Source organism: Choloepus didactylus, chromosome 27 (genome assembly GCF_015220235.1).
Source record: "Choloepus didactylus isolate mChoDid1 chromosome 27, mChoDid1.pri, whole genome shotgun sequence".
Classification (NCBI taxonomy): Eukaryota; Metazoa; Chordata; class Mammalia; order Pilosa; family Megalonychidae; genus Choloepus; species Choloepus didactylus.
In genome coordinates this window covers 2,087,354-2,114,846 of record NC_051333.1, presented here as the reverse complement: position 1 = coordinate 2,114,846, position 27,493 = coordinate 2,087,354, and the positions used below count along the sequence as shown (strand labels likewise).

The 27,493-nt window shown below is 40.0% G+C and overlaps 1 protein-coding gene across 1 annotated transcript in view; it reads left to right on the top strand.

Moving 5' to 3' along the window:
- The first annotated feature begins 2,141 nt into the window (after positions 1-2,141).
- The window catches only part of LOC119521831 (bile salt sulfotransferase-like), a 28,423-nt gene continuing 3,071 nt past the window's right edge, over positions 2,142-27,493 (top strand). The window contains exons 1-5 of the mRNA XM_037820508.1: positions 2,142-2,310; positions 5,271-5,488; positions 15,948-16,074; positions 17,548-17,642; positions 18,546-18,726. Coding sequence (XP_037676436.1) covers positions 2,142-2,310; positions 5,271-5,488; positions 15,948-16,074; positions 17,548-17,642; positions 18,546-18,726 — 790 coding nt within the window. The remainder of the gene's footprint in view (positions 2,311-5,270; positions 5,489-15,947; positions 16,075-17,547; positions 17,643-18,545; positions 18,727-27,493) is intronic.

Below are 27,493 nucleotides of genomic sequence, written 5' to 3'. Positions count from 1 at the left end.
CACATTACTGGTAACATACACTATCTCTCCTTTTGTGTCTGACTTATTTCATTCATATTATGTCTTCAAGTTTCACCCATGTCGTCAGATGCTTCCAGGACCTTGCTCCTTCTTATTGCCGCACAGTATTCCACCCTGTGTATATACCACACTTTGTTATCTGTTGATGTTCCCTGGTGGCTCCGGAACTCTACTGCTCAATTCCTTGAGCTGGGACATCTTTATCAGAAACGCGGGAGTCAGAAGGAAGATGCCTCCACAGCAGCCCCCAGCCTGCCCAGCTGAGCAATCGAGACTGCTTCCAAACCTGTCCCCCAGGCACAACCCCTGGAAGGAATCCACATCAGCTGATTTTCCAAAATCCCTCTCCTTAGGGAAAGTGACTGAAAATGGTCTCATGACAGCTCCAAGGAATGCAGGTATAGGGCAGCTGAGAGAGCAGCAGAGAAGGCAGGTCACAAAAATAGCTACAGGGAGGGAGGGAGCCCCAGGAGCCTGGTGTGTTTTCAAGCTGAGCTGAGAAGCCGAATGGCCGCCTTCGATTTGACCTCCTCCATGGGCTGTAACCCAGTGGTCATTCCGATCTCTCCATCACTCTGGTTCATGGTCTCTCTCCCTGGTCTCTCTCACCCCAAAAGATCCAGGGAGCCTGGTCCTGGCTTACAAAGGCCAGGGATGTGCTCATTGGTGGCCTCTCTCTTGATATTTTCAAGTCCCAACAAGTTGCTCCAAGTTGGCTGAGCGTGGGTGGTGTGGGTGGAGAAGAGAAGGTGCGGAAGGAGGATGGAATGAATGCATGATGGAAAAGGATGTTGGGTCCGGTAAATCTCTTTGCTCTGAAAAACTGTATTTTTGAGATTTTTCTGAATAAGTGATTTCTAATATTTGAACCATGGAAATAAACCCCATTGAGTTACTCTTGATAAATAAAGTTTAATATGATGTGACTTTTAAGGTGTGGTACAAACCCTTAACTTGGAGATTCTATGGGAAGTAGCCTAAATGGGAGACGTAAGAGAAGATAATATTCATTAGTCTCTTTAAAGCTGAAAATGTATTATCTTCACACAATTTAAAAATATAAATAAATCAGAAGGGTTTATCATGCAAAGTAATTGCACTTATGACCACCCAGGACTATAGAAGGGGCACTCCTCAAATCTGGGTTCCTTGCTCCATGTGGCCAATAGAAGTCACACCGAACCAGGCTGAGAAGGAAAAGAGGGCTTATTTATGCCGGCGGGAGGACACGGGAAGCTTTGCCAAATCAGTGTCTCTGAAGTGTTTCTTCAATTGGTTTTTATGCCCATTGGAGACAAAGAGAGTTGATCATTTAATTAACACGTAACAGAGGTTTGGAGAACTTCAGTAATTAAGTTATTTCCTATTTCCTTTAGGAACTAGATAAAATGTGCTCCTGGGGGTCTGGGGAGATAGATGAAAAGGCTTTATTCATACCTGGGAAGTCTGGGGACCATAGATGAATGTTTATTCAAATCTGGGGGCAGACTTTACATTTACATATTGATCCTTTGTGAGAATAAGAGCTTCCATTATAGCCTGCTTCCAGCTTTGAAGGTTACATTTTAAGGCTACCTTACAATTTCCTGCTTGCTCACAGTTTTAAGATTATATTTAAAAAGTTACTGTTACAGGACCTCTCATTCAAATAATCTTTTTTATCAACTTTATCAGGAACATTTGAGGTTCCTTCACACCTGGCACAGGGTTTGATTTTTTTAATTTTTATTTTATTTTTCCATCAGAATATATGCACACCACAAGTGGTCTCTGGTGTCATTGGGGCAGGTTTAAGAGCATCAGGTTAGCTCTCCTGATTTTTATATTCCCTCACTGTGAAAGCACATCTGCATTCCTTTTATTCTCTGCTTGTTTACTGACCTGCTGGAGCCCTCTCCCTACCTGTGCCACATAGTTAGTTTATGATTTCTCAAGCAGTCTTTAGAGAGCCATTTCCTGCTGCCCTCAGCATTTCTATAGCTCTGACCCAGCAAGGCAACCTCAGCAAACTGCAGATTGGCTGGCCCCAACCTCCCCACCCTTTGCAACTTGATCTGGCTTAAAGGATTATCTCCCTCAGCACCAGCAAACAGAGACAGCTGCTTCTAAGCCTGCAGACAATGGAACACCCAGACTCAGCAGGGCAGGAAGTCTTTCAGACAGATGCTGATAATGTGTGGGTCGAGGCGATTCCTCTCACCACGCTGGCTGATAAAAACTTGCTGTCTTTGCGGGATGAATTTGTCGTGAGGGATGGAGATGTCATTACACTCTCTTACCCGAAGTCAGGTAAGAAAGCAGGACCAGAAACGGACGAAGGCTGTGGGAGGATGCCACCAGTCGAGGGCCTCTCTCTGCTTCATCTCGGTGGCTAGAGTGGTCTCCTAATGAAACCCAAGGTCAGAGAGAGGCACTAAGGACAGGCAGTTACATTTCAAAGGGAACTGACAAATAATAGGGGCCCCAGAGGAGAGAATCCTAATGCAGATGTTGATGATGAGGTGGGGGTGTTTGGAGGGGAGGTTGGTGAAATATTTCTGGGGGAAAAAATCAGGTATATACTCTGAGATATCAAGAATGAATGTGATGATTATAAAAATGGAGACAAAAAGTAATAGGATATATGGGGAGTATGGGATGCTTTGGGTGTTTTTTCCTTTTATTCTTATTTTTATTTTTTATTTGTTGGAGAAATGAAAATGCTCAAAAATTGATTGTGGTGATGAATGCGCAGCTATATGATGATATTGTGAACAACTGATTGTACACTTGGGCTGATTGTATGGTATGTGCATATATCTCAATAAAGCTGCATAAAAATTTAAAAAAAAAGAATGCATGTGAGACTGTTAGATGAAGAGGTATAATCAAGAAGGTAGGATTTAACAAATGATTATGACTATGGAACCATTATATAAATATTCCTTTTTACTTTCTGGTATATTAGAGCAGACAGGGAAATATCTGAAATCTCCAAACTATAATCCAGCTGCTCTGATCTCTGATAATGATTGTATAAACCTTTATCGTGTGCCTTTGTATCTGTAAAAAGCTGGTACTTCCTTTATCCATTTATTTTCTTCTTCATACACTTGTAATCACAAGGGACAACCTCCTAATGCTAATGGAGGAACTCGAATCAGCTCAGAAGTAACCACTGACTTGGTTTCAGCAGTTTCACTCCTCTACATCTGTAAATTGTTTCTACTTATACTTGCTGTTGAGATAACTCTCTCTCTTTCTTTTTCTGCTTATACTTGCTATTGAAATTGTAATGACTTCCTTGAACTCCTTAGACTCTCTTAGAATTTTTTAGGCCAATAGGCCATCTGATCTCCTGCTTCACACCTGGTAATAAACTCTTTCTCTCTTTGAAACCCCGGCATCTCAGGAATCGGTCATTTGAGCGCATCCGGCAGAGAATCCACCACCTTGGTCCAGTAACAGGGGGAACAGAGCAGGGATGAGGTGCAGGGGAAGGAGGAAGGATGTGTGTATAAAGGTCTAGAGTAAAAAGACACATATTCAAGGAATTGTAAAGGTAGAACCATTTGTTGTGGGAAGGATGCACAGGAGGGCAGTGTGAGGCGAGGCTGGATGTAGTTTAAAATGAGAGTGTGGAACCTGTAATCGCCTGAGTGATTAGGAAATTTTCAAAAGGCCAGTAGTGCCAAACTTAAATTCTTACACATCTGTTTGTTTAAAAACAACAACAACAACAACAACAATGCAACCAAGCAATTTTTAGCCATTTAGAGTTATCTGCTTTGCATACCCCACAAAACTGTGCCTGGAATCTGTTTATCATTGATAAGATAAAAACCCTGCTTGTAAAAGGTCCCAAACTCCTTTGGCACCTCAGAGCTCTCTGCCCAGATGCTCTGGCCATGCGAGCAGCCCCCTTCTTCCCTCCTCCCCCACAGGGGTGTGGGAGTGTCCCCTTTGCCCTGCTCCCTCTCTGGAGGTTTCCTCACATTGCTGGCCTCTGAAAGTCTCCTGCTACAAGAGCTTGCCGCTCTCACACAAACCTGTCAACATATAGCTATTGTGTTATATCCATCTAGTGGTCAACTCTTTTTTTTGGTTAACTCTGAAATCCTCACATTCACACTCATTACAGCTATACATAAGCAATAAGATGAATTGGTTAGGGGGCAAAATGTTGTATATTTGATGAGGAGGGAGCAGGAGAAGAAAGAGTAGCACCATGAATGTGGTGTTTCAAGTACAAAGAACTGATTGAATGCTAAGTAAAGATGAGGAAGGGAAACATCAATTGGATTTATGGACGCAGGCATCATTGGTGAAGTAAAAAAGTGTCTTTAAGATGTGAGGTCTCCAGAGAACCTCTTTTGTTGCTCAGATGTGGCCTCTCTCTCTCTAAACCAAACCCTGCCTATAACCTCATTACCCACCCCCCTACATGGGACATGACTTTCAGGGATGTAAGTTGCCCTGGTAACATGGGACATGACTCCCAGGGATGAGCTTGACCCTGGCATCATGGGATTGACAATGCCTTCTTGACCAAAAGGGGGAAAAGGATAAAGTTTCAGTGGCTAAGAGATTTCAAATAGTCAGGAGGTCATTCTGGAGGTTACTCTTATGCAAGCTTCAGCCAGATATTACAAATTGCCATGGTATAGCAAGCCCCAACCAACAGTATTCCTGAAAACCCTAAAGAAAACCCAGGACTCTATCTAAGATACTATAAAAGTTTTACTTAGTAAGTTTATTTTCCAGAAACTCAAAACCTCCAGATTGTTCCTATGCCAGATAAGCCCTGAAATCCAGAGGTACCAGTCTCTCCAAGAACATCAACCAGTTGCATTCCCCTACCCCATAATGTCGACACTATTTTCAGCATGAAGTTAGAATGGTCATTGCCAAAATATCCCTGAAGACTGAAAAAAATGATCAAATGAGAGGGAGGAATTGTAACAGAGAAGTTAGGTTTTAACAAATGATTATGATTACTGAATCATTATATAGATACTTCTTTTTAGTTTCTAGAGAGTTAGAACACTCAGAAGGAAGTATCTGAAATTGTGGAACTGTAACCCATACTATACTTTGAAATTTGCTCTATAACTACCTGATAAACTGTATTTTGAAATTTATCAGTTTTCTGTATATATGTTGTATTTCACAATAAAAATGTTTTAACAAATCAATGTTTTAAAAAATATGTGGTGGTCAGGTCAAAAGTCAGATTGAAGTAAGTGACACTTTTTTCCTTCTTTATCTAGGAACCAATTGGTTACTGGAGATCATCAGTCTGATTCACTCCAAAGGAGATCCCAGCTGGGTCCAATCTGTTTCAAGCTGGGAACGTTCACCGTGGCTGGAATATTTGGTAGGGCAGAAGCAAATAGAAGATCACCCATCCGAAAAATGCCCACGATTCTACAGCTCCCATCTCCCCATTCAACTCTTCCCCAAGTCATTCTTCAATTCCAAAGCCAAGGTGAGTGGACAATGAAGGGCAACGAACTATTAACTTCTCTGGCTGTCCCAAATGCCTGTGTCTTAGGGACAGAATTAATATGAGGTTCGTTAAAGACAGCATATTAGACAACCTTATTCCAAGTGCAGTATTGGATACTACGTGATCTCCTTAGCGTGGTCCAGAGAAGACTGTCTTCTGCGAATGAAAGGAGCCGACTCCATCTCTCCGTTCCTGCAAGAAATTCTTTATTTGCTTGTTAGTACAAGGTTGTATAGCATAAGCATTCCTTTTGCTATGTGACTGTTTTCCCATTTCACAAGGGAACTGTGTTTTTTTCTAAAATCACAAGACTCACATGTTTACAGCTTTGGGGAACAAACTTCAGGGTCATAATAACCTTGAGTGCAATCTCTTCCAGCAGGGTGGGGAGCAGAGGCACTGAGGGAACCCAGCGTCATCCCTTACCTTAGTTGCCTGCCTTCGGGCACACACAGCCTTGGCCTTCTCCTAACCTTTTAGGAGAAGAAGATGTCTTCTTAGGCTGGTCCACCCACACTGGAGTCCTAGAAGCAAAACATAGAATATAGCACTAAGTAAGAGCCATTTAGCTAGAGAGGGTAGAGAAAATAATGTGACCCCAGGAGCTTGGGTCTAGCCATTGCAAATGATTTTGTAGAATGTTGATAGCATTGATTTGCTCTTCATTGATTCGGGTGGCATGGAGCGTTTCTAAAGTTTGTGATTTTAGATTATCCACATCACTAGTTAAATTATCATGAAATGCTCCCCACAATTGTTTTTTAACATCATTCCAAGTGTGATGTGTATTATTCCACTGCAAAGGGGTTACATAATTAGATGTCATTTGCCAATCACATCTCAAGGTAAGGTGCTGGGCAAGAGCATCTTGCCGTTCACCTACAAATTCAACTGCAGCCTCTAGGGCTTGGAGTCAGGTCAGGATTTTCTGATCAATGCTTTTTTGGGTATACTCATTGTGCCCGATGGCGCAAGGGGGATCTGGAGCTGGCACAGAAACATTATCCTGGGAGATTACGTTTCTGTAAGCGAGGCTCCCTACTGATATAAAGGTGAGTGCCTGTGAGGCATTGTGTAGCCAAACATGATTGTGGGGTTTAATGCCCAATTTGTTAGTGAGGGACACGCAAAGGGGCAAAAAAGGAAGAGGCAATGGACAAGCTGTTGTCGGCTAATATCCACTGACTGCTATTAATCAAGGGGCCGCAGGATGGCACATGTACTCCACCTAGCCAAGTCCTAAGGTTGTTAGAAACAGGGAAGGGGGAGTCTGCCCAGGTTACTGGGTGGAGAAAGGAAGGATCTAAAATGTGTGCCCAGCATAGTTGAGCTGAAGTCCATTGGAACAAAGGGAAGAAGAAGGAGAGAAAGAGTAAGGTTACTGTGCTCTGGCAATGGATAGTAGACACCATTGCCAGAAACAGTGCTTCTGGAGCCAGGGGGTGCCAGTTTGTGGGAGCACCGCCGCAGCCTTCTGAGTTTTCCCCAGGACTCCCCAGGTCAGCAGCGGGGCCTGCTGCATCCTCGCGGTCTCGTCATCGGTGGGGTGCTCCCCTCGGTCTCCAGGTTGCAGAGCTCGGGAACCGGATTGGGCCCCATTCATGCCATGCCACGGGGACCCGCTGGGGACCTGCTGAGGTGGAACCACAAACATATCCCCGTCCCAGGTTAATGGGGCACTTGTCCTCTTCAGCACCCTGTCTGCACACTCCTCCATAGCACAGGAGGGCTCACCACTCCGTTGCTTTTTGTCTCACACGATGCGCGGAAAAGGCGCTGTGTTGCTGTCAGTCCGTCATCTGCAAGGTTTAAAAAATTAAGTACAAAGAGGGCTTTAGCTGTTCTTGCAGAGGGATCCATATTCCCCCCTTTTTGTTTTAAAAGACAGGTTTTTAGTGTGCGGTGAGCACGTTTAATGATGGCTTGTCTGGTAGGATCAAAAGGAATGCCTGTAATATGCTGGATAGACTATTGGGAACAACAAAATGCAGAAGTGAGAAGTGCAGGCAGGGCCACTGTTAGTGCTGAGCTGCTGAGGCTGACTGAGGACAGCAAAGGCCTGTAATAAAAACTGGCAGACATGAGCGGCAGTTTTACCGGAGAGAGGAGGAGCCTGGAGGAAACGAGAGTGAGTGTGCAATGGACGACGTGCAAGAACACAGCACAGCAAAGCGAGACATTCTAGTTTACAATACTTTATCTACAGAATCCCCACATATACCCCCTTTTTATTTAAAAATTTTATATTGCAATTAGAAGGGTTTGTAGCAGATGCTCTGGCAACAAAGGCTATGAGTCTTTCCTCAGTTCTTCGTATTTGGGACACGGTGTTGATTATTGACAGTTCTGTTTTTAAGGAACTTTGATGGCAGAATTCAGATCATTTTCTTCTACAATTGCTGATAAAGCATGGGAGAGTTATCTTGCTTCTTTTTAAAAGTTTTTCATTGTTGAAGATGAAGCTTTGACTGTAGCTAACTGCAAGAACTTTTAGAAAAGCATTAGAGCAAAACAGTGTAACTTACAAGGAAATCTGGCTATTTTTGTGACAGATAACACTTTAAAAATAATTAAAATTATAATTAGCAGTACTATATTGTTGTTTGAAGTTATGCACATCAGTAACTAAAGAAGGTTAGAAGTTTTCAATTTTTATAACATTGTCTAAACATTTTTTTGCAACTTATAATGTATTATGTGAATTTATTTTTAGCACTTCATTTTTTTTTCAAGGTGAATGAACAAATTGTTTGTAACTGCTGGGAATAAAAAGATATTTTTTAGGGCTTGACCTTGAGAAAGAAAAACGGTAAAAGCTGTTAAGTTTGAAACAGTATTTTGTTGTTGTTGTTATTTAACTAAAGTTAAGGAAAATACCTAGCTCTTTTAAAAGTGAGAAGACAGTATTTTTAAACTACCAAGGACATGATAAAGTTAACATGAAATGCAAGAAATTATTTTGACAAAACAGAATTTTTACCTTTACATTGATTATTCAGGAAAACATTTTTATAACCTTTTACTAAGAAATAATGCTTTAATAATTTGAGGAAACTTTTAATAAAAGCACATTTAAAAAAAATTTCATATTAAAAGTTACCAAAATGATTTTGGAAATTGTTTTTAAGCAAACATTTTACAACATATAATTGCTATGATGAGAAGTAGGATGAGAGAAGCAGGAAGAGAGTGGCTGGGTTGATAGTAAAACAGCAGGAGTACATTTCGTGAATTATTAGGCACATACATACAACATTGAATATTAATTACTGCTTTAGGTGGTGGTTAGAATATTTAATGCTATTTTGTTTTACAAAACCACTTTTTTTCTTTAAGTTGTGAGGTTCTATTGTTAAGCAGTTATTACTAGTTTTTACCATTTTTTAACTTTGACCACAGAAATAATTGTTTCCACAAACCTTTTACAGCTTTCTGTACCTATTTTTGACTACAGAAATAAATTTTCCACTTTACAAACTTTCTGCAACTTTCTGTATTTATGTTTCCACAAACTTTTTACAACTTTCTGTATTTATTTTTCAACTTTAACTACACAAATAAATTTCTCACTTCACAAACCTTCTACAACTTCCTGCATTCATTTAGGCTCCATCTCACATTCTTAAATAATCAGTTATTTAGAACAGAGCCACTTTCTCTTTCCCTCTAATTAGAAAAACATTCTTTATACCTTTTATACAACATGCTATTACCATTAAAATTAAACTTGTTACAATAATGCTAAACATTCAAAACACTTTAGGTAATGCATTCTGAAACAGCAATAAACAATCTTTTGGCAGGGATTAGTGGACTGTTACATTTTTTTTACAGGACGCCGAGAACTGTTAGGAACAGGAATTTGTTTTTTGTGTTGCTCATACTGCAAAGGTGGAGGAGGTGGAGGTAAAGGAGGAGAGAGCTAGGCTGTTTCCATTACCTCTCCACCAACTTTATCGGCTGGCGGTAGAGGAGCTGACAGTCTGGGAGGTGGAGGATTACAGTAGAGGCAGTGGTAGCGCCTTCCCCAGACATTTTAGCCTCAACAATATGAAGAGGGGCCAGGGCAGTGTGGACAAGAGCCCATGTAGTAAAGGTTTTAGAGGAGACTTTCTGTCCCTGTTCAAAGTCTCGCTTCAGATTGCGCCCAATACACTCCCAAACATCAAGGTCTAACGTGCCTTCATCAGGAAACCAAGGATTATGCTGAACAACATCATGTAACAAAGAATGCAGAGTGTCCTCAGAGACAGAAGCTCCGCTAGCCTGCAGCAGCCGTTGTAGGGTTAACACATACCGGCGCTGGGGAACAGTGAGAGACTGACCCATAATGTTGGGCAGCTGAAACTACTGAACCACCATGAAACAAAATCGCTTGTATGTACTGCGCAGCTTCCAAATGTCATGGTCAGGATTGGAATGCCCCATGCTGGGTGCCAAATGTGAAAGAAGGGAGCCAACTCCATCTTTCTGTTCCTGCTAAAAGTTCTTTCTTTGCTTTTTAGTACAAGGTTATATAGCATAAGCATTCCTTTTGCTATGTGACTGTTTTCTCATTTCACAAGGGAACTGCGTTTTTTCTAAAATCACAAGGTTCACATGTTTACAGCCTTAGGGAACAAACTTCAGGGTCATAATAACCTTGAGTGCAATCTCTTCCAGCAGGGTAGGGAGCAGAGGCACCGAGGGAACCCAGCATCATCCCTTATCTTAGTTGCCTGCCTTCGGGCACACACAGCCTTGGCCTTCTCCTAACCTTTTAGAAGGCGGCCTCCCTAAATAACTTGCTAAGCCAGGGAAGCTGCCGTGTCTCTACAGTCTTCATTAGTTAGGTAAATCTCTGTCTCACCCCATCCTAGGGCACCCAACACTAAGTTGGCCATAGAGGTGCCATTTAATTGGGGTATTTTGTTTGTTTACATTTAACATTGTAATTAATAGATTTGGGTTTATGTCTCCCATAAATATACTTGTTTTTATTCATTTTTACCTTCTGTTTTTTGTTTCTCTTTGGCTTTTTTCCTTTCTTTGTCCTTCAATTCCATTTTATGTTCTTTGTTGGCTTCAGAACCACCTTGCATTGTGCATCATTAATGGTGGATCAACAATATGCCTCCTTAACTTACCAGAGTCCATTTAGAGTCAGTACTATATCTTCCTACTTTCCACTTCACAATCCAGGCCTCGAAATGCCCCTTTCCTTTTCCCACTTCACATTTATGGCTTCACAAATCTTTTACCCTTAACAATGGTGTAATCCCATTTACACACCACCTATCTTTATGCAATTTTCCTCTAATTTATTAGTTCTACGTATATTATAAATACTGCTTTATAGTGTCATTAATTTGCTTTAAACAGTTGTCTTTTAGGTGAATTACAGAAGGAAAGAAAATATTAACTTTTATATTTACTCATTTATTTACTCTTTATTCTTCCCTATAGAGGCATAATCATTTCTCCTATAGTCAGGGACTCAGTTGAGCATTTTTTATTATAAGGTAGAGCCGCTGGCAATAAATTCTTTTTTTAAATTAAATTCAGTTTTATTGAAATACATTCACATACCATACAATCATCCATGGTGTACAATCAACTGTTCATAGTACCATCATATAGTTGTGCATTCATCACCACGATCTATTTTTGAACATTTTCCTTACATCAGAAAGAATCAGAATAAGCATAAAAATAAAAGTAAAAAAGAACACCCAAATCATCCTCCCATCCCATCCTATTTTTCATTCAGTTTTTCTCCCCATTTTTCTACTCATCCATCCATACACTGGCTAAAGGGAGTGTGATTCACAAGGTCTTCACAATCACACTGTCACCCCTTGTAATCTACGTTATTATATAATTGTCTTCAGGAGTTCAGACTGCTGGGTTGGAGTTTGGTAGTTTCAGATATTTACATCTAGCTATTCCAATACATTAACACCTAAGAGGTGTTATCTATATAGTGTGTAAGAATGTCCACCAGAGTGACCTCTTGACTCCATTTGAAATCTCTCAGCCACTGAAACTTTGTTTCCTTTCACATCCCCCTTTTGGTCAAGAAGATGTTCTCAATCCCACAATGCCAGGTCCAGATTCATCCCCAGGAGTCATATCCTGCATTGCCAGGGAGATTTACACCCCTGGGAGTTGGGGCCCACATAGTGGGAAGGGCATTGACTTCATCTGCTTAGGTGGCTTAGACAGAGAGAGAGAGGCCACATCTGAGCAACAAAGAGGTACTCAGGGGGAGACTCTTGGGCACAATTATATGCAAGTCTAGCCTCTCCCTTGCAGTAATGAGCTTCATAGGGGCAAGTCCCATGATAGAGGGCTCAGCACATCAAACCACCAGTCCCAATGTTTGTGACAACATCAGCATCAGTCCAGGTGAGGAAGTCCAACACTTCTGCACCTTCCCCCAGCTCCTCAGGGGGCCCTGCAAATACATTTTTATTCTTTGCCCAAATTACTTTGGGATGTGTCACTGCTTCACTCTAACCTATACAAACCTACCATATCTCACTTCCTATTCAAAGTCCCATGTAATTGTGGTGTTTGAACAAACCGACTGTAGAGTTATACTGTTTAGAAAATATAGATCCTCACCAAACAGACATTTCTTCCCTTGGTCTCACATGGAAGTTGAAGTTTTAAAACAGTCAGTTTCAACCTTTACCCTTTGGCTCAGTTTGACCTAATCTTAACCAGATCTGCTTTGTTGATATCACTAATTGAAGTCTGGACTCTTTTTCATCTTTTTCTTTTTTCTTTTTTTTTTTAACAGTTGCTGTATATGCTAATACTGACATTCATATCTGCTGAGCTCTAGCTCTTAGTTTCAGGTGTCACAGAGATACCCAACATTCCAGAGACCAATCAGGTTATACTCTAAGGGATCAGCATCTCAGAGTTTGGAGATAGCCATTACAATTCAGGAATAGATTTGACAGCTGCAAGAGCTTACAATCTAGGGACCATTACAATAATCATTCCCCTCTTAGACTGTGTTCTAAGATTCAATTCTGAGTTTACACACTGTAGTTAGTCCATATTGGTGAGGCATTGTAGTGTTTGCCTTTATTTCTGAAGCACTTCACTCAAAATGCTGTCTACAGGATCCATTCACCTCGCTGGGTGTCTCACAGTTTCACTCCTTCTCGTAATGCTCAATATTCTCTCGTATGTGTGCACCACAGTTCACCATTCTGTTCCTCAGTCTGTGTACCCTTAGGCCACCTCCACCTATTGGCAATAAACTCTTTAGCTTTCATGTTTCTAAAATGTATCTTTGTTTCACCCTCATTTTTGAAGGATAATTTTACTGGAATTAAGGGCTAATGGGTGTGTGTGTGTGAGTGTCTGTGTGTCTGTCTGTGTGTGTGTTTTCTTCAGTACTTCAAAAGTGGCTTTCAACTTTCTTTCAGCCTTTATTTTTTCTGACAAGAAGTCAGGGGATATTCTTATTCATTTTCCCCACTGGGTGCAACGTTTGTGTTTTTCTCTGGCTGCCTCGGTGTCTTGTCTGGTTGCAGGGCTGCTAGTGACTCCTTACGAGAGCTGCCATTTGGAGATCCCCAGTGCCCTCATTCCCTGCGTGCCGTTCAGCCTCGGCCCTCACTTTACAGAGAATATGCCCATGCAGACTTTTGAGGCTTCCTCTCTCTAGATCTGCCTCCTTTCTGATGTCCCATTCTGCCCATTTCAGCCACTCCAGCTCAGCACGACTGCTCCAGCTCTTTCTACCGCATTTGAGAAATCGTCCCCAGGTAGAGAATGGGGAGCTCATGAGTCTCAACTTGTTAGGTTTCCTTCTCCTGTGGACGGAAGTCTTGCTCAGCCTCTTGTCAACAGCCTGAAAACTGCTGTCTGAAATATTTTAGTTAGTTGTATAGTTTTCTGTAGTACCAGCTGCTCCCTCATGTCAGAAGAAATCCTGTATCATTACTATGTCTTGAAGGGCTTAAAGAGAGAAAATTGAGATAGGAGATTACTGAGATGTATATTGATTATATGCAGAGATTTCAGAGACCTGGATATTATGACAAGATAATAAAATTGATGAAGAAGGAATATTTAAGAAACAATATACCTTGAGGGCCTTTTAATGCCAGAAACTTAAATGCAAATGACTCTCTGTTATGCTGTCACAGAAATATGCAAAATCTCTCCTCCCCTCAATTACAGCAAAAGTCCCATGAGGGCCTGAGCCTCCCCTACTCTGATTTCCATCAGGAATTCTGATATATAGCTTTTCTCAACTGTTCAAGGTCAGAAACCTAGTTGTAGGCCAGGTCTCCATGTCAATGTGGTTCTCTCCTGAAAACATGAAAGGAAAAAAAAAAAAAACTTCAGCAGAGAACAGAGTCTAAAGGGAGCCTCCTGCTCATCCTTTGCCCTAAATCCCACATTCACCCTTTCAACAAGCATTCACTCCATGCTTCCTGCTGTCTTATCACAACGTCCTTTGCCAGCATCTGATGGTCACATCCATATTTAATGCTCACAATAGCAATATCACATTTACATGAATATAGAAAGCCTGCAGTGATTTTAACAATATATAGGTGTGTTAATGAAAATGGTTAATGCTTATACATTATATATGCTTTGTAACATGAGTATATTATATGTATTGCATAAATACATGGTTTTATGTACCATATAAATATGTAATTATAGAACACATACATTATGTTAATGTATATATAATTATATATTACATAAAATACATGTATGTATAAATATATGAACCACATGTATAATTATATATGCTATATAAAAATTTTATAATATATATGTGTATATATATGTATTACAAATAAATGGTATCATGTACATATATTTTATAGGCATAAAATATTTAGACATATAGTAGTATATGTATTAATATTTTGTTTTACATGTGTATTCACATACATACATGTAATGTGTATTATAATTCATTTTATACATTTAATAGTATTATATAATTATGCAACTATTGACACATGATGCACGTATTTTGTACATAGAATAATATAAGTACCAGAACATTTTAAGGTGCATATAATCATATACTATAAACTTAGAAATATATGTACTATATGTAAATACAGTATATCTACTATATAATTATATATTTACAAATAGCATATAGAATTTATTGATGTATTTATATTATAATGCATACCTGAATTGATATTTGAAAACAACTCACATATTTAGGAGCAATTTAAAAATAAACAGAACATTTCTGAGAGTGTTCATGCATGGGGGTGTCCAAGTGATGGGAAAAGCATGGGGCACACAGGTAGATGGGAGAGATCGACAATGTTCTAGTTCTCAGGTTGGAGTGTTTGTCAATGTACTATTACCCTAAAAATGACACATATGCTACAAGTCATCTTTGTTTTCTATGCTTCACTAAAATACGATTACAAGGGGAATACTGTCGCGTAAGGCAGAGTGCCCAGGTTAAAATCACACCCCTTTCCTTTGATAGTGTTCTGACTTTAGCAAGTGTTTTAACTTGGTATATTTTGTTGGTCCTCTCTTGTAAAAATACTGTGTACTGCATGTGATAAAGTGCTTGCAATGGTTGGTTGTTGATATAGGGTACATTCTCAATAAGTGTTATAAGTTATCATAACTACTTATATTGTCCTGATTATGACTACTACCACATTGTTATCTCCATATTACAATCGAGGAAATTGAGGCACAAGGAAGGGAATTCATGTGGAAGAGTCACATAGCTAAAGAGTCGGGACTCCAGGCATGTCTGTGTGATGATCAGAATTGGAAGTGACCTTATACGACACTTGATCCAGCAGTTCCTAGACCATTTTCAGGTTTATTGATACAAAACTACCTCTTTAATTTGTTTTGATAAAACTTGAAGTTTATTTTTCCTCTGAGGTTTCCCAATCTACAGCAGCATAATGAGGTTGTTCATCCCAACATTTTGAATTCTATAACAAATAGAACACTTACACACTGTTGACCATTAGCATCTGTCTGATTAGAGACTGGGAACTGCTGATTTAGTAAAAACTTGTAGGTAAACAGACTGAGACCTGGAGCTTGAAATGCTTGGCATAGCACTGAATAGGGAATTAGGGACAGAGTCCCAGCAAAACTCAGATTTCCAAAATAGCACCAAAATGTCATAACATCGTTTTCCCTTCAAAATATTAGGCAACTTTCCCTTGGCTTGTGTTGAAACGTCCGTGAGGGCAGAAACAATCCATGTCTTGTTCACTATTCCATCTACAGCGGCTAAATAAATTTTTGGCATATAGTGTGTTCTCAGCAAATGCTAAATGAGTGAATGGAAGATGACTCAATTGTAGCCAAATGTTTTGATGGGAATGGCTGTTTCTTCATTTTCCAAGGTCTGGGAACAAGAAAATTGGATGCATTTATTTCTCAACTTTTTTTTTTTCCTTTTTCACTTAAGGCTATTTACATAATCAGAAATCCCAGAGATATCATTACTTCTGGTTATTTTTTCTGGGGAGCCTCGAAGATTTTCAAAACTCCAGAGTCATTTGAACAATTCTTCCAATGGTTCCTTCAAGGAAATGGTGAGTCTGACTCAAAATATGGGTTCCGTATGGAATGGTAGAATTTCTGAACCTCAAATACAAGAAATGCTGTCTCATGGTTCAAACACCCACACTGCCATCTGTTTTAGTTTGCTGAAGCTACTCAAAATCATAAAATGGGTTGGATTTTCACAATGGGAATTAATACCTTACAAGCTTACACTTTTGAGGCTGAGAAGAATGTCCAAATCAAGGCATCAGCAAGGTGGTGACTTCTCCCTGAAGACTGGCTGTCGGCCACCCTGGACCCCTCTGTCACTGACAAGGCACACGGCAGCATCTGCTGTCCTCTCCCTTCTCTTCCCGGTTTTGTTGCTTTCGGCTCCTTGATTCTGTGACTTTCTCTCTCTTTTCTGAATTTCATTTTCTTTAAAGGACTCCAGTAAGAGGATTAGGACCCACCCTGAATGAGGGGGTCACATCTTAACTTAAGGTCCTATTCACCAAAAGATCCTACTTAGAATGGGTCCATACCCACAAGAATGGATTAACTTTAAAAACATCATGAATTACCCAAGTAAGGAGGAAATCATGAAAATGCCATGCTTTATCAGTGATCCAATATGCGAATTCACACTGACCTCACTAAGGAAGAGGTGGAACCCTGGAGTCGACCAGAACACCCTGCATCTCTGCTCTTTTCTGCTTGAAAATTTCTTTCTTTCTTTCCTTCCCTCCCTCCCCCCTCCTCCCCTCCCTCCCTTCCTTCCTTTCTTCGTCTTAGCATAGGTTTCTACTATTTTGTGTCAATATGACCTGAAAAAGAGCTCACCATTCCTGGATTTGGGAACCTATGTTTTATTGTTGAGACAGATAGCAATTTTTCTCCATTTCAAGACCAAAAATCTCAAGGGAAGATGTACTGGTCAGCACGGGTCAGATGCCCCACTCTGAACACGGCAAAAATATTCAAGCAGTAGGATTACTTAGGACATGACCTCTTAAACTAGAGACATTTAAATAAAGTTATTGTTTGAGGAAAATTTTTCATAAAATGTGCTGTTTCAAAGGTATAGGGTGGATGAAGAACAGACAGAAGATCAGTATCTGCTACAGTTAATCACATTTTCTCCTGGTACTGGGGAAAGAAATGATAGTCACAGTGGAAGGAACAAAAACATTGACTCCATAATGTACTGAGTCCATAAGAAACTAACTCTTCAGTTTGCTATCTCAATTTCCCTCACAATTCCAAATTTCATTTCTCTCACATGTGAAACTGGTCTTAAAATAGTTTATCTCATAGAGCAACCAATGCTTTGCCATCTACGTGGGAAACACAGAACACTGTTTCTCATGAAAATGAGGGAAAATGGGAAAGAATTTCTACTACTTCCTTCATTTACTCCTTAAATACTTATGACACACATACAGTTGGCCAGAATTTTACAAGCAATTGAGCACACAAGAAGTGAACCAAATGCCACCTTTTTCTCTCCTCTTCTCTTGCAGTGCCTTATGGATCATGGTTTGACCACATTCGTGGCTGGCTGACAATGAGAGGAAAAGAGAATTTCCTGATAGTGGCATACGAGGATTTGCATCAGGTGACTGTTCTTCCAAAAATTTCATTCTCTTTCTCCCCATTTCATAGTGTCTAACTTCACTCCATTTTTAATGTTTCTATTCTACCCTTTCAGTTAGAGATTATCCCGGTGAGGAGATCAAGTTTGAGTTGTTGTCTACCTTTTTTTCATTGTCCTACACAAGTAGGATACGTGTTCTTTTTTCAATTTTCTTATTTATTTCTTCTTAAAACATTTAAGGCATGCACTAAGGAATGACTTGAGATATCACTTGCTGAGAAATGTCAACATTTCTGTGGCCAGAGATTGGCATTTTCGTGATTTCCCTTTTACTTGAGTAATTCATGTCAGGATGTAAAGAAAGAAGGGACTTGGCAAGGTCAAGATTGGTACAGAAAACATTTAGATATTCCCAGATTGGCACAGCACAAGAGTGATTCTGGCAGGAACTGAATATGTAAATATTCAAATATATTCATAGGAAGAGGTGGCTTGTATCAAAGAGGGAGACTCAAAGGGAGCTTAAAGGCTTTGTTCAGTTGATGCACTTTAGGAGACTTCTGAAGACCAGGCAACTCTCCAAATAGAAGAAAAATGTGGAGTTTTATAGGGTGATGGGACGAGGGGTACACATCCTTGTTTGGCACAGAGGATAAATATTGACTTGGGTATCTTTTAACCATGTTTATCTCCTTTCTGTCTCTCCAATTCATCCAACTGTCTTTGGTTTTTCTTTTTACTCCAACTTAGCCTTATCCCATTTTGGTCATTTTCTACATGTGCATAATGTAATCATACTCTTCCCACTTTTCCTCATTTTTTAAATCTCCTCTTGGTATTCCTTCCCCTGTGCCTCTGATTCTTTTTCACTTTTCTCTTTTAAATTTTATTTCCATGTTAAGATTCTTGGGTTTCCTAATCTAGGACCTAAGAGCCAGCACTGAGGTGATCAGTCAGTTCTTGGGCAAGAAGCTAACCCCAGAAGAAGTGGACTCAGTCCTGAAGAACACATCCTTCCAGGCCATGAAGGAAAACAGTATGAGAGAGTCATTCCAAATACCAAAAAACGTACTGGATAACAGCAAAGGACAATTGATGAGAAAAGGTGAACAACTTTTCTGATTCTAGATCATGAAATAAATGTGCAGTGAATTCCCCTGCTTTTATTGATGCATTAGAACATGGAACAAGTATTTGAATACTTAAATTGGCCTATGAGTCATATGAAATCTAAAAATTTGAGGAATGATTAGGCATGTGAAAAACAGGTAGGATCAACAGATTGTGTGTCTCAATGGAGTTGAAATATTTGGGGGAAATTGAGTGCTAATGTGAATGATGTGCAAATACAGGAGCTGGTTTTGAGAGTGGGATATGGGGCACTGAGATGATAGAAGAGCAATGGGTATTAGGAATAACGTGATACAGGGTGTGTATCCTTGAGTTGAGTGGCTTATGGGGAGGATATAATCATTAAAAGATATAAGGTCAAAGAGCAGAAAAAACAGAGTATTAGAAGGATCATTAAATGGAAATTGAAACCACCAAGATTTTTTATAATTGTTATGGAATCCCAGTGTGCTTGACCTGATGGTGATGGAACGCTAAAGTGAGGAGATACACTGGGTAGTGTAGCTGGTTGCTGTGAAATTCAAAGGTAAGAGTAAAAAGAAAAGAAAAAGAATGACCTGGAAGCAGAAGTGAATAGCAAAAACACCATTTCTACCTATATGACCAAGTGTAAATGTGGGTTGGAAGAAAAAACAACAGCCAATATCTTACAAAGATGATATGAATATTAATGAGGTATGCATGTAAGATTATTTAACGTATGGCAGGTAGTATGTTGTTGTTTTGCCTTTCATTATTACTCTATCCTTGCAGTATTACTACAAGGCAAGTGTTAGGAAAAATCCTATTTAACAGTTGGCAAACTTGGGGCTCAAATATATTATGCAACTAAAAGTCTAGGGTTAGAAAAAATGGCTCTCTGACTCACTCTGATATACTGCATACCATTTCCAAGTCTGTGTTCAGGATAGAAAGGAAGTAGGGACAGACACAGAAGGCTGAATGAGGTCTTGAGAGCCTATTTATAAATGTGATATGGACATTTTTAGTATTTAACAGGAATCACTGGGGACTGGAAAAATCAATTCACCATCGCACAGAGTGAAACCTTTGATAAAATATACCAAGAGAAGATGGCAGGGCTTCCTCGAGAGCTTTTCCCATGGGAATAATGTCCTACTGTTTCTGCATCTGGCATGAATACTGGCTTCCTTTATGTCCTTGTACACGGGCATGCTCACGTGAAGCCTAACCTTTGTCACTGCATCCTGGACACTTTAACCCTATAATGCAACGATGCCTCTGATAATTGAAAACAACTGAGCATCTCGTTAATTTCATGCATACAAGCTCCAAAAACTTAATAATTCAGACATAGAGAAAAATAAAGAAAATTTTAAAAATACACAAATTTTTCCCAGGTTAAAAAATAAAAGGAAATACTTTGCAATATTTGTGACTTATTTATTGAAATAAGAAAGGAAATGTATATACCAGTATCATGTTTTCTGTAACCATCACCAATCCCATTTCTTGCTGTCTTTTCCCACTATTAACAGTTACGCTGAATTTAGTGTGTATATTTCTGTAGTAGATGCAATGGTGGTACCTCATCCAGGTATAAAAACCAGTACACCCATAGTCTAAAGTTCCTGGACAATTTCAACCAAAACAGGAGGCCAATTTCCAGAAAGGCACCCCTTCCCCAAGGCATCCCGAAGCCAGTGGACGATTTACATAAACATACAAAAGACTGACACCTTTTTGCAATGTGGGGCCAACAGAGTGCTGTAATCTGTGAACCAAGCTCCTTGTGCCACCAGAGTGCAAGTGGATTCCAGCCAAAACCATATCCTTGATTAGCTTTCTCCCCCTCTCACTTTTTCTGCTGTCCTCATTCCTCTTCCTTCTTCATTAAATTGTTTTTACAAAAATTTTCTTCTTGGACTCTGTTTCTAGGAAACCCAATTCAAGAATGTGGATAGTAATATCCATCCAAGGACTGACTCTAAGGATGGGATTCTGGAGTGGGCTCACCACTCACTAGCCAGATGGCAAGGAGGACCCCAACACTGGTGGAAGGTGGGGTAGATAGCCCCTGACGTGGTGTAGCAGTCCCAGATGCTGAGATACCCACCTACAGAGAACTGGATGAGCTACAGTTGCAAAGAGATGAGCTACTATGGGCAATATCTGTCATTTCAGAGATAAAGGGGAAATAGTAAATATAAGGTCTGTGGAATTAGGTGCCTGTTGAAAAGTGCTACTAAAGCATAGAGATGAGAAAATGGCAGGTCTGATCTATTCATCAGCAATTTAAAGAGCAAAAGTCAGAGAATCTCCTCTATGGTATTTAAAGAAATATTCATCGCTGGAAGTCAGAGGGTATACAAAGCTAAATTCCAGGTATAGACCTCAAACGGCAGAACAGAGTAATTCCAAAACTATGTCCCTCCACTAAAGCAATGATCAAGTTGCCAAAAACTATCAGAATCAACTTTTTCAGAACTCTGGAATCCAATCAAAAACATACAACAACCAGGGAACACTTAGAGAAGAGTGAAGCTGCTGAACTTAGTAAGAGAATGATGTGACATTTTAATTTACCCACCTACCATCTCACGCTTCCCAACAGACTGGCAACCTGTGAAGGCAACGGTGCAGCTTGCTGGTATCAGAGGGCACAGAGAGGGCCTCAGTTTCAGAGACCTGCTGTTGTGGTCAGGTCAGCTGACATGGGACAGACGGTGCCAAGAGCAGTTTATTACTCACATATACTCACAGCCCAGAGGAGGAGGGCACAGCTCACCATGCAAGTTCACACCAGGGTTACACTTGGGAAGAGAGAGATCAAGCAGGGGCTGGGGGAGGCTGGCTTCCCAGTGTTAAGGTGGTTGGGTGGCCCTTGGTTTCCGCAGGAGGATGTGATTGGCCTGTTTGAATAATTCTGTGGACTGAAAGGGTACTGACACCTGCCACTCAAGGAAAGCTGCACCTGGTTCCTTTGATGAGGGGGTCCCTGGGCTAGGGGACCTTATATGCAGAAGCAGTGTGGAGAAGGAATCTGTGCTTGGGCCCTTTGAATATTTCCCACTTTCCTCTGATGGCAAGTCAGCACATAATACTGGGCCTAAATTTGGGGGCTTCATCACTGAAACTGGTATCTAGAGAAATCAAAGAACATCTGTCAATCAACAAGGAATGGCTTTGGGGAGAGAGTTACTATGTCCAGCATTGACTGAATTCCCCTCTGGCTTTTGGAGGACTGACAGCACGCAAGACTTTCAAGAGCAGCAGAGAAGCAAAGGCAGATTGACTGGCAAAGAAGCACTCTACTTGGTGGGTCTCCCCAGGCCTTGCCTGTTTCTAATTTTGAGATGATGGGGCCTAAAACAATTCAAGCATTCTTAGCTCTAGAACAAGGAGGATGTCTGCCTAAATCAGGATCTCTCTACTCGAAATCCTAAAAACTTTTCAAACCAATAAAGAAAACAAATCCTACTTTTCGCCTTCAGTGCAATTAGAAACTGGTAAAAACCTACAAACCCAAAATAATTTGTAGCCCTGGATAGAAAAAATAAAACCCTAAATTTAGCAGAATCTGTTTGGGAAGCCAAGAGAGAGACTGAGAGACAGAGAGACAGAGACAGAGACAGAGACAGAGACAGAGAGAGAGAGAGAGAGAGAGAGAGAGAGAGAGAGAGAGAGAGAGAGAAAGGGAGGTGAGTTCCTGCATTGGGAGCATCAAAGAAGACAAGGTGGAGATAGGGTCCTGGTTATGGATGAACTCAGAATCCACCAGCTTCTACTGATCCCCGGGAGAGATTCTCTTCATCCTGAGTGGGAACACCTATAGACCTATAGCATTCTCTAAGGAAAAGCAACTAGGCACAATATTTGGGGATAGCAAAGAAAAATGTCAAGATAATTTATGGAGAAAAGATGAGTCAAGAAGTATTGGAGTGTGCCTGTTTGGATGTGTTATATCCCTCAAAAGACCATTATCTTTAACGCAATCTTGTGGGGGCAGATGTATTAGTGATTAGGTTTGGAATCTTTTGATTCAGTGTTTCCATGGGGATGTTACTCAATCTACTGTGAGTGAAACATTTGATTGGATTATTTCCATGGAGATATGGACCCTGCCCATACAGGGTGGGTCTTGATTTAATTGCTGGAGCCCTATAAAAAACTCACAAACAGAAGCAGCCCAGAGACACATTTTGGAGTGTGCTGCAGCTGAGACAGACATTTTGAAGATGGCCGTTGAAAGCTGATGCTGATATTTTGGAGAATGCCATTTTGAAACGCAACTTGGGAGCAAGCGGATGCCAGCCACGTGCCTTCCCAGCTAACAGAGGTTTTCAGATGCCAATGGCTTTTCTCTAGTGAAAGTACCCTACTGTAGGTGACTTACCTTGGACACTTTATGGCCTTAAGACTGTAACTTTGTAACCAAATAAACCCCCTTTATAAAAGCCAATCCATTCCTGGTGTTTTGCAAAACAGCAGTATTAGCAAACCAGAACTGGAGTCATAAAGAGAGAGAGAGAATCTTGCATCAATTTACCACAACAGTAAACAAGGGAACCTTTGAGCTATGAAAGTGGAAAACCTACCTTTACCTATTTCCCACCATGAGCACTTTTTACAAGTAGATGATCTAGGCAAGTCCAATGTTTAAATGTTAAAAATAAAGAAAACATGCCCTCAGAGATGCTACAATAAAAGTTTTTAAAAAGGAGATGCCAATAGAAAAATAACTTCTTGAAGCAGAAGAAATGCAACACAGCTTTCCAAATTGAAAATTTTTAAATCTTACCAAACCAGTTGTATCTATGGGTGAACATCTTTAGCAGAAACAAAGGAACTGAGGAAGAAATGATGAGACAAGAGGAAACCGTCCAGTTGTGAAACACGGATCAACAAATATTCTGGACAATCAAATCTCCACTGAGAAGCATTTTTTAAAGTGATGGGAAAAGATGTCAGACCTGTGAAATGAAAATTATTCCTCTGGGACCTGAGCCAAGAACATGAAATAAGTAAAGAAAAGACTCCAGCCCCAACCTCTACCTATAATACTGAACTTTTCCTATATACTGGAAGAGTTAGATTTAGAATGAATCTGGGCTTACATTGTCTGCTAAGGATTTTAATTTTAAGGAATAGTTTGACTCACTTTTCTCCAAAAGAGGATTCTCAGTGGCTCTTTAAATCATTTTGTTAAAATTTGACTGGCCTAATGAAATTCAACCTTCACATAAATAAAATTCTCAACATTTACTCAGGGACAATGTTGAATGGGTTCAAACAATTTTAAATTTCTTGTATCTGGATTTTCAATTTTGAGCACCTTTGAGCATTTCAAAAGGTTACTTTAGCTAGTCATTTTAAATGGATGTTATTTTTCATTTTTATTAGGAACATGCTTATTTTAGAAAACGGCAATTCTCAGAAGTTACATTTGATATTTTGATTCACAGCTTTCAGATGCTTTCAACTAATAAATATGGGATTATTCATCAGGTAAATTTTGGTAAACTAGGTCTCACTTATATCTTGGAAAGTTTTCCATGTCAATTCAAGTTCTCAGAGGACAGGCTTTTTTAAATTTTAAAAAATGATTAAGATATAATTAAGACTTCATAAATGTACCCCTTTAAAAAGTAAAACACAACTGTTTTCCATGTCAATTCAAGTTCTCAGAGGAACTTGATACAGTTGTGGGGCCATCACTACAATCAAATTAGGAAATTTTCATCATCACAGAAAGAATCTCCCTACTCATGAGCAGTTACTCAACATTCTGCTCTCCCCCCAGCTCCTGGCAACCACTAATCTACTTTCTGTCTTTACAGGTTTGCTGATTCTTGATGTTTCATACAGAAGGAATCACACACACTTCGCCTTTTGTGTCTGACTTGTTTCACTTAGCATCATGTTTCAAGGTTGGTCCATGAATCAAGTACAGGGCTTCCTGAGCACTCTGCTCAATTACTGGGTGGCTCTAGGAAAGTGATTAAACTTTCTAAACCTCCATTTCTTTACATGATATGAGGTATTGCGTACACTGTTTTTCGAAGCATAGAACTGGGTGGGTGAACATGAGCATTCTTGCCACCCAGACTTTATAGAAATTTCAGTTTTTTTGTGAATCACTCCAAGAAGTTTCTCAGCAGAGCATTCTGGAAACCTATGCTGGGTAATTTCCATTGAGTGGTGCTTCATGAGTCTCCCTGGTTTTTCATGTTCTATCCAATTTGATGGATATCAAACGTCTTTGCCTATCAAAGATGATACCCTCTGAGTTTGTAGGAGTCCCTGAATACGGTCTTACCAAGACTTTTATACCTTTAAGTACATTGACCTGAAAATGTTATATATATTGTCCTATATCAGGCAATGTCCTCTCGATGTAACCAACTGGATTTAGGTATGATAGCTTCTTCACGACTGCTGCCATGTCCCCTATACTGTCCACCCTAGCAACCAGACAACACACATGGACATTCGCAGTCCAACTTGTCCCCAGTGACTGGTCTGTGAGCATGTGCAGCAAGACAGTGGTAGCCATAAATTATCTCAATAAACGAAAATACAATAACCAAAGTAAATGATTATTTACCCTCTCTATGCTGACTTTTACTTGGTGTTCTCCAATGTTCAATATTAATATAAACTCAAAGTAATCCCTATTCTTAAACCTTAGAAAAAACTTTTGAAAGAACATCATACACAAATTTCTGAAGTTATTAAGTGAATAAAGGTTAAAGTCCTTCTGAGGTTGAAAGATTACGTAAAACTGCACTTATAGCCTAGCAGTGTCATTTGGGCTCGTATAAACTTGACTGATCTATGTGAATGCCAGCATCCAGGAACTTGTTAAATCTTGGAAGGAGGAAATTGTGCAAATAAATAAGTTTTACATTAGAGTTTTCACATTAGAAGACTGTTTTAAAAATTTCTCCCAATTCATCAACATAAGGACATTATGCCACTAGAATCATGTGTTAACATGGCTTACACATTTCCCTCCAGACCCAATGTATGAATCTATGTTATTCTCTTAGTAGTCACAGTTTGGCATGGGCTTTCATTGTACAATTGGATGGGACCTGATCCACAATCTAGTCAATTATAGGTTGTATGACCTTAGAAATTTTTGCCAAAGGATGAGGATAATTATAAGGATAATTAAAGGATGAGGATAAGAGCATCAAATCAATGACCATATCTAATTTCCACTTAATTTCAAAAGGAAATCCATATTTATTTTATCCTCTGCTTATTTATTGATATCTGGGTTTCTCTTCCCCCAACCATGCAATTAAATCCAAGTAATCTCAGAAAATATCCAGTTAGCTAATGATTACACAAACTGAGGTAAGTCCGAGAAGTTAGGATTTAAGGACTGATTATGATTACTGAATCATTATACAGATATTCCTTCTTACTTTCTGGCATATTAGAGTAGACAGAGGGAAATACTTGAAACCTGAACTGTAATCCAGCTCCCTTGACATCTGATGACTGTATCACCTTTATCTTGTGCCCTTGTGATTAACCTTTATTTGTACCCATTTATCCAGTTTTTCGACTTTAAAGTCTTATAAGCACTGAAGACAGCCCCTAATGTTTATTAATGAAGGGTCTTGGGTCAGCCCAGAACTAACCCACCCCAACTCCAAAGTTATCTTGAAAACCAAAGCTGGATCTAAGCAAAATGTGCCCACCTGACATGCATAGTAGCTTAGACTTTAACCTACAAGTCACCTATCCTCATTATAATACTAAAAATCACGCCCATCATCATCATATTAAGGCCACCATTTTCTTACATCCCTTCTGTGACTAAGCATGCAATTAACCTGTGCATTCTTAATAATCAGATAACCTGTAATTACATCATATGGAGCCACGGTGCTCATTATCCTAAAACCTGCCCATCTTTTGATACTATAAAACTATCAGAATTACTGCAGTTCAGGGAGACAGGTTTTGGACCAACAGGCCATCTGCTCTCCTGCTTCTTGCCCAGCAATAAAACTCTTTTTTCTCTCTTTGAAACTCTGGTGGAATTGGTCATTTGAGCTCATAGGGCAAAGAATCCACCACCTTGGTCCGGTAACAGGTAGATACCACTTGATTTGTGACCAGCAAATCAACCCCAACAAATTAAGATGGTTTTATCCCAAACTCTGTATCTTTGCACCCTGATCTGGCTTCTTAAAAGAGTCTACCTCAGCACTGGAAACAGAGCCAGCCACTTCTAAGATTTCTACAACTAGAACAATCTGGACAAGTTTAACAGATTGTTGGATGGCTACTAATTATCTGTCGTTTGAAGAGATTCCTACCCCAACGTCTGTATTGAAAATCTGAGATCTATGCGGGATGGATCTCGTTACCCTTTCTTACCCAAAGTCTGGTAAGGAAACAGGATCAGAAATGGAGACAGGAACCCAAGACTAGTCCCTCACACATTCACTCTAATACCCACAGAATCAAGCTCACTCATAGGGTAACCCAGGCACAGTCACAACCTCCAGGCTCACCCCCGACACATACACACAGGAACATAACCGCAAAAACTGGGTCTCTCTCTCTCTCTCTCTCTCTCTCTCTCTCTCACACACACACACACACACACACACACACACACACACACACACACACAATACGGACCTGCACTGTTACACAGAACACCTCGCACACAACCACAAGTCCTGGGTCTCACAGACGCGAATGCACACCCAAACGCAACCCAGGCCCCGCCAGCCCACGGACACGTCGCCACG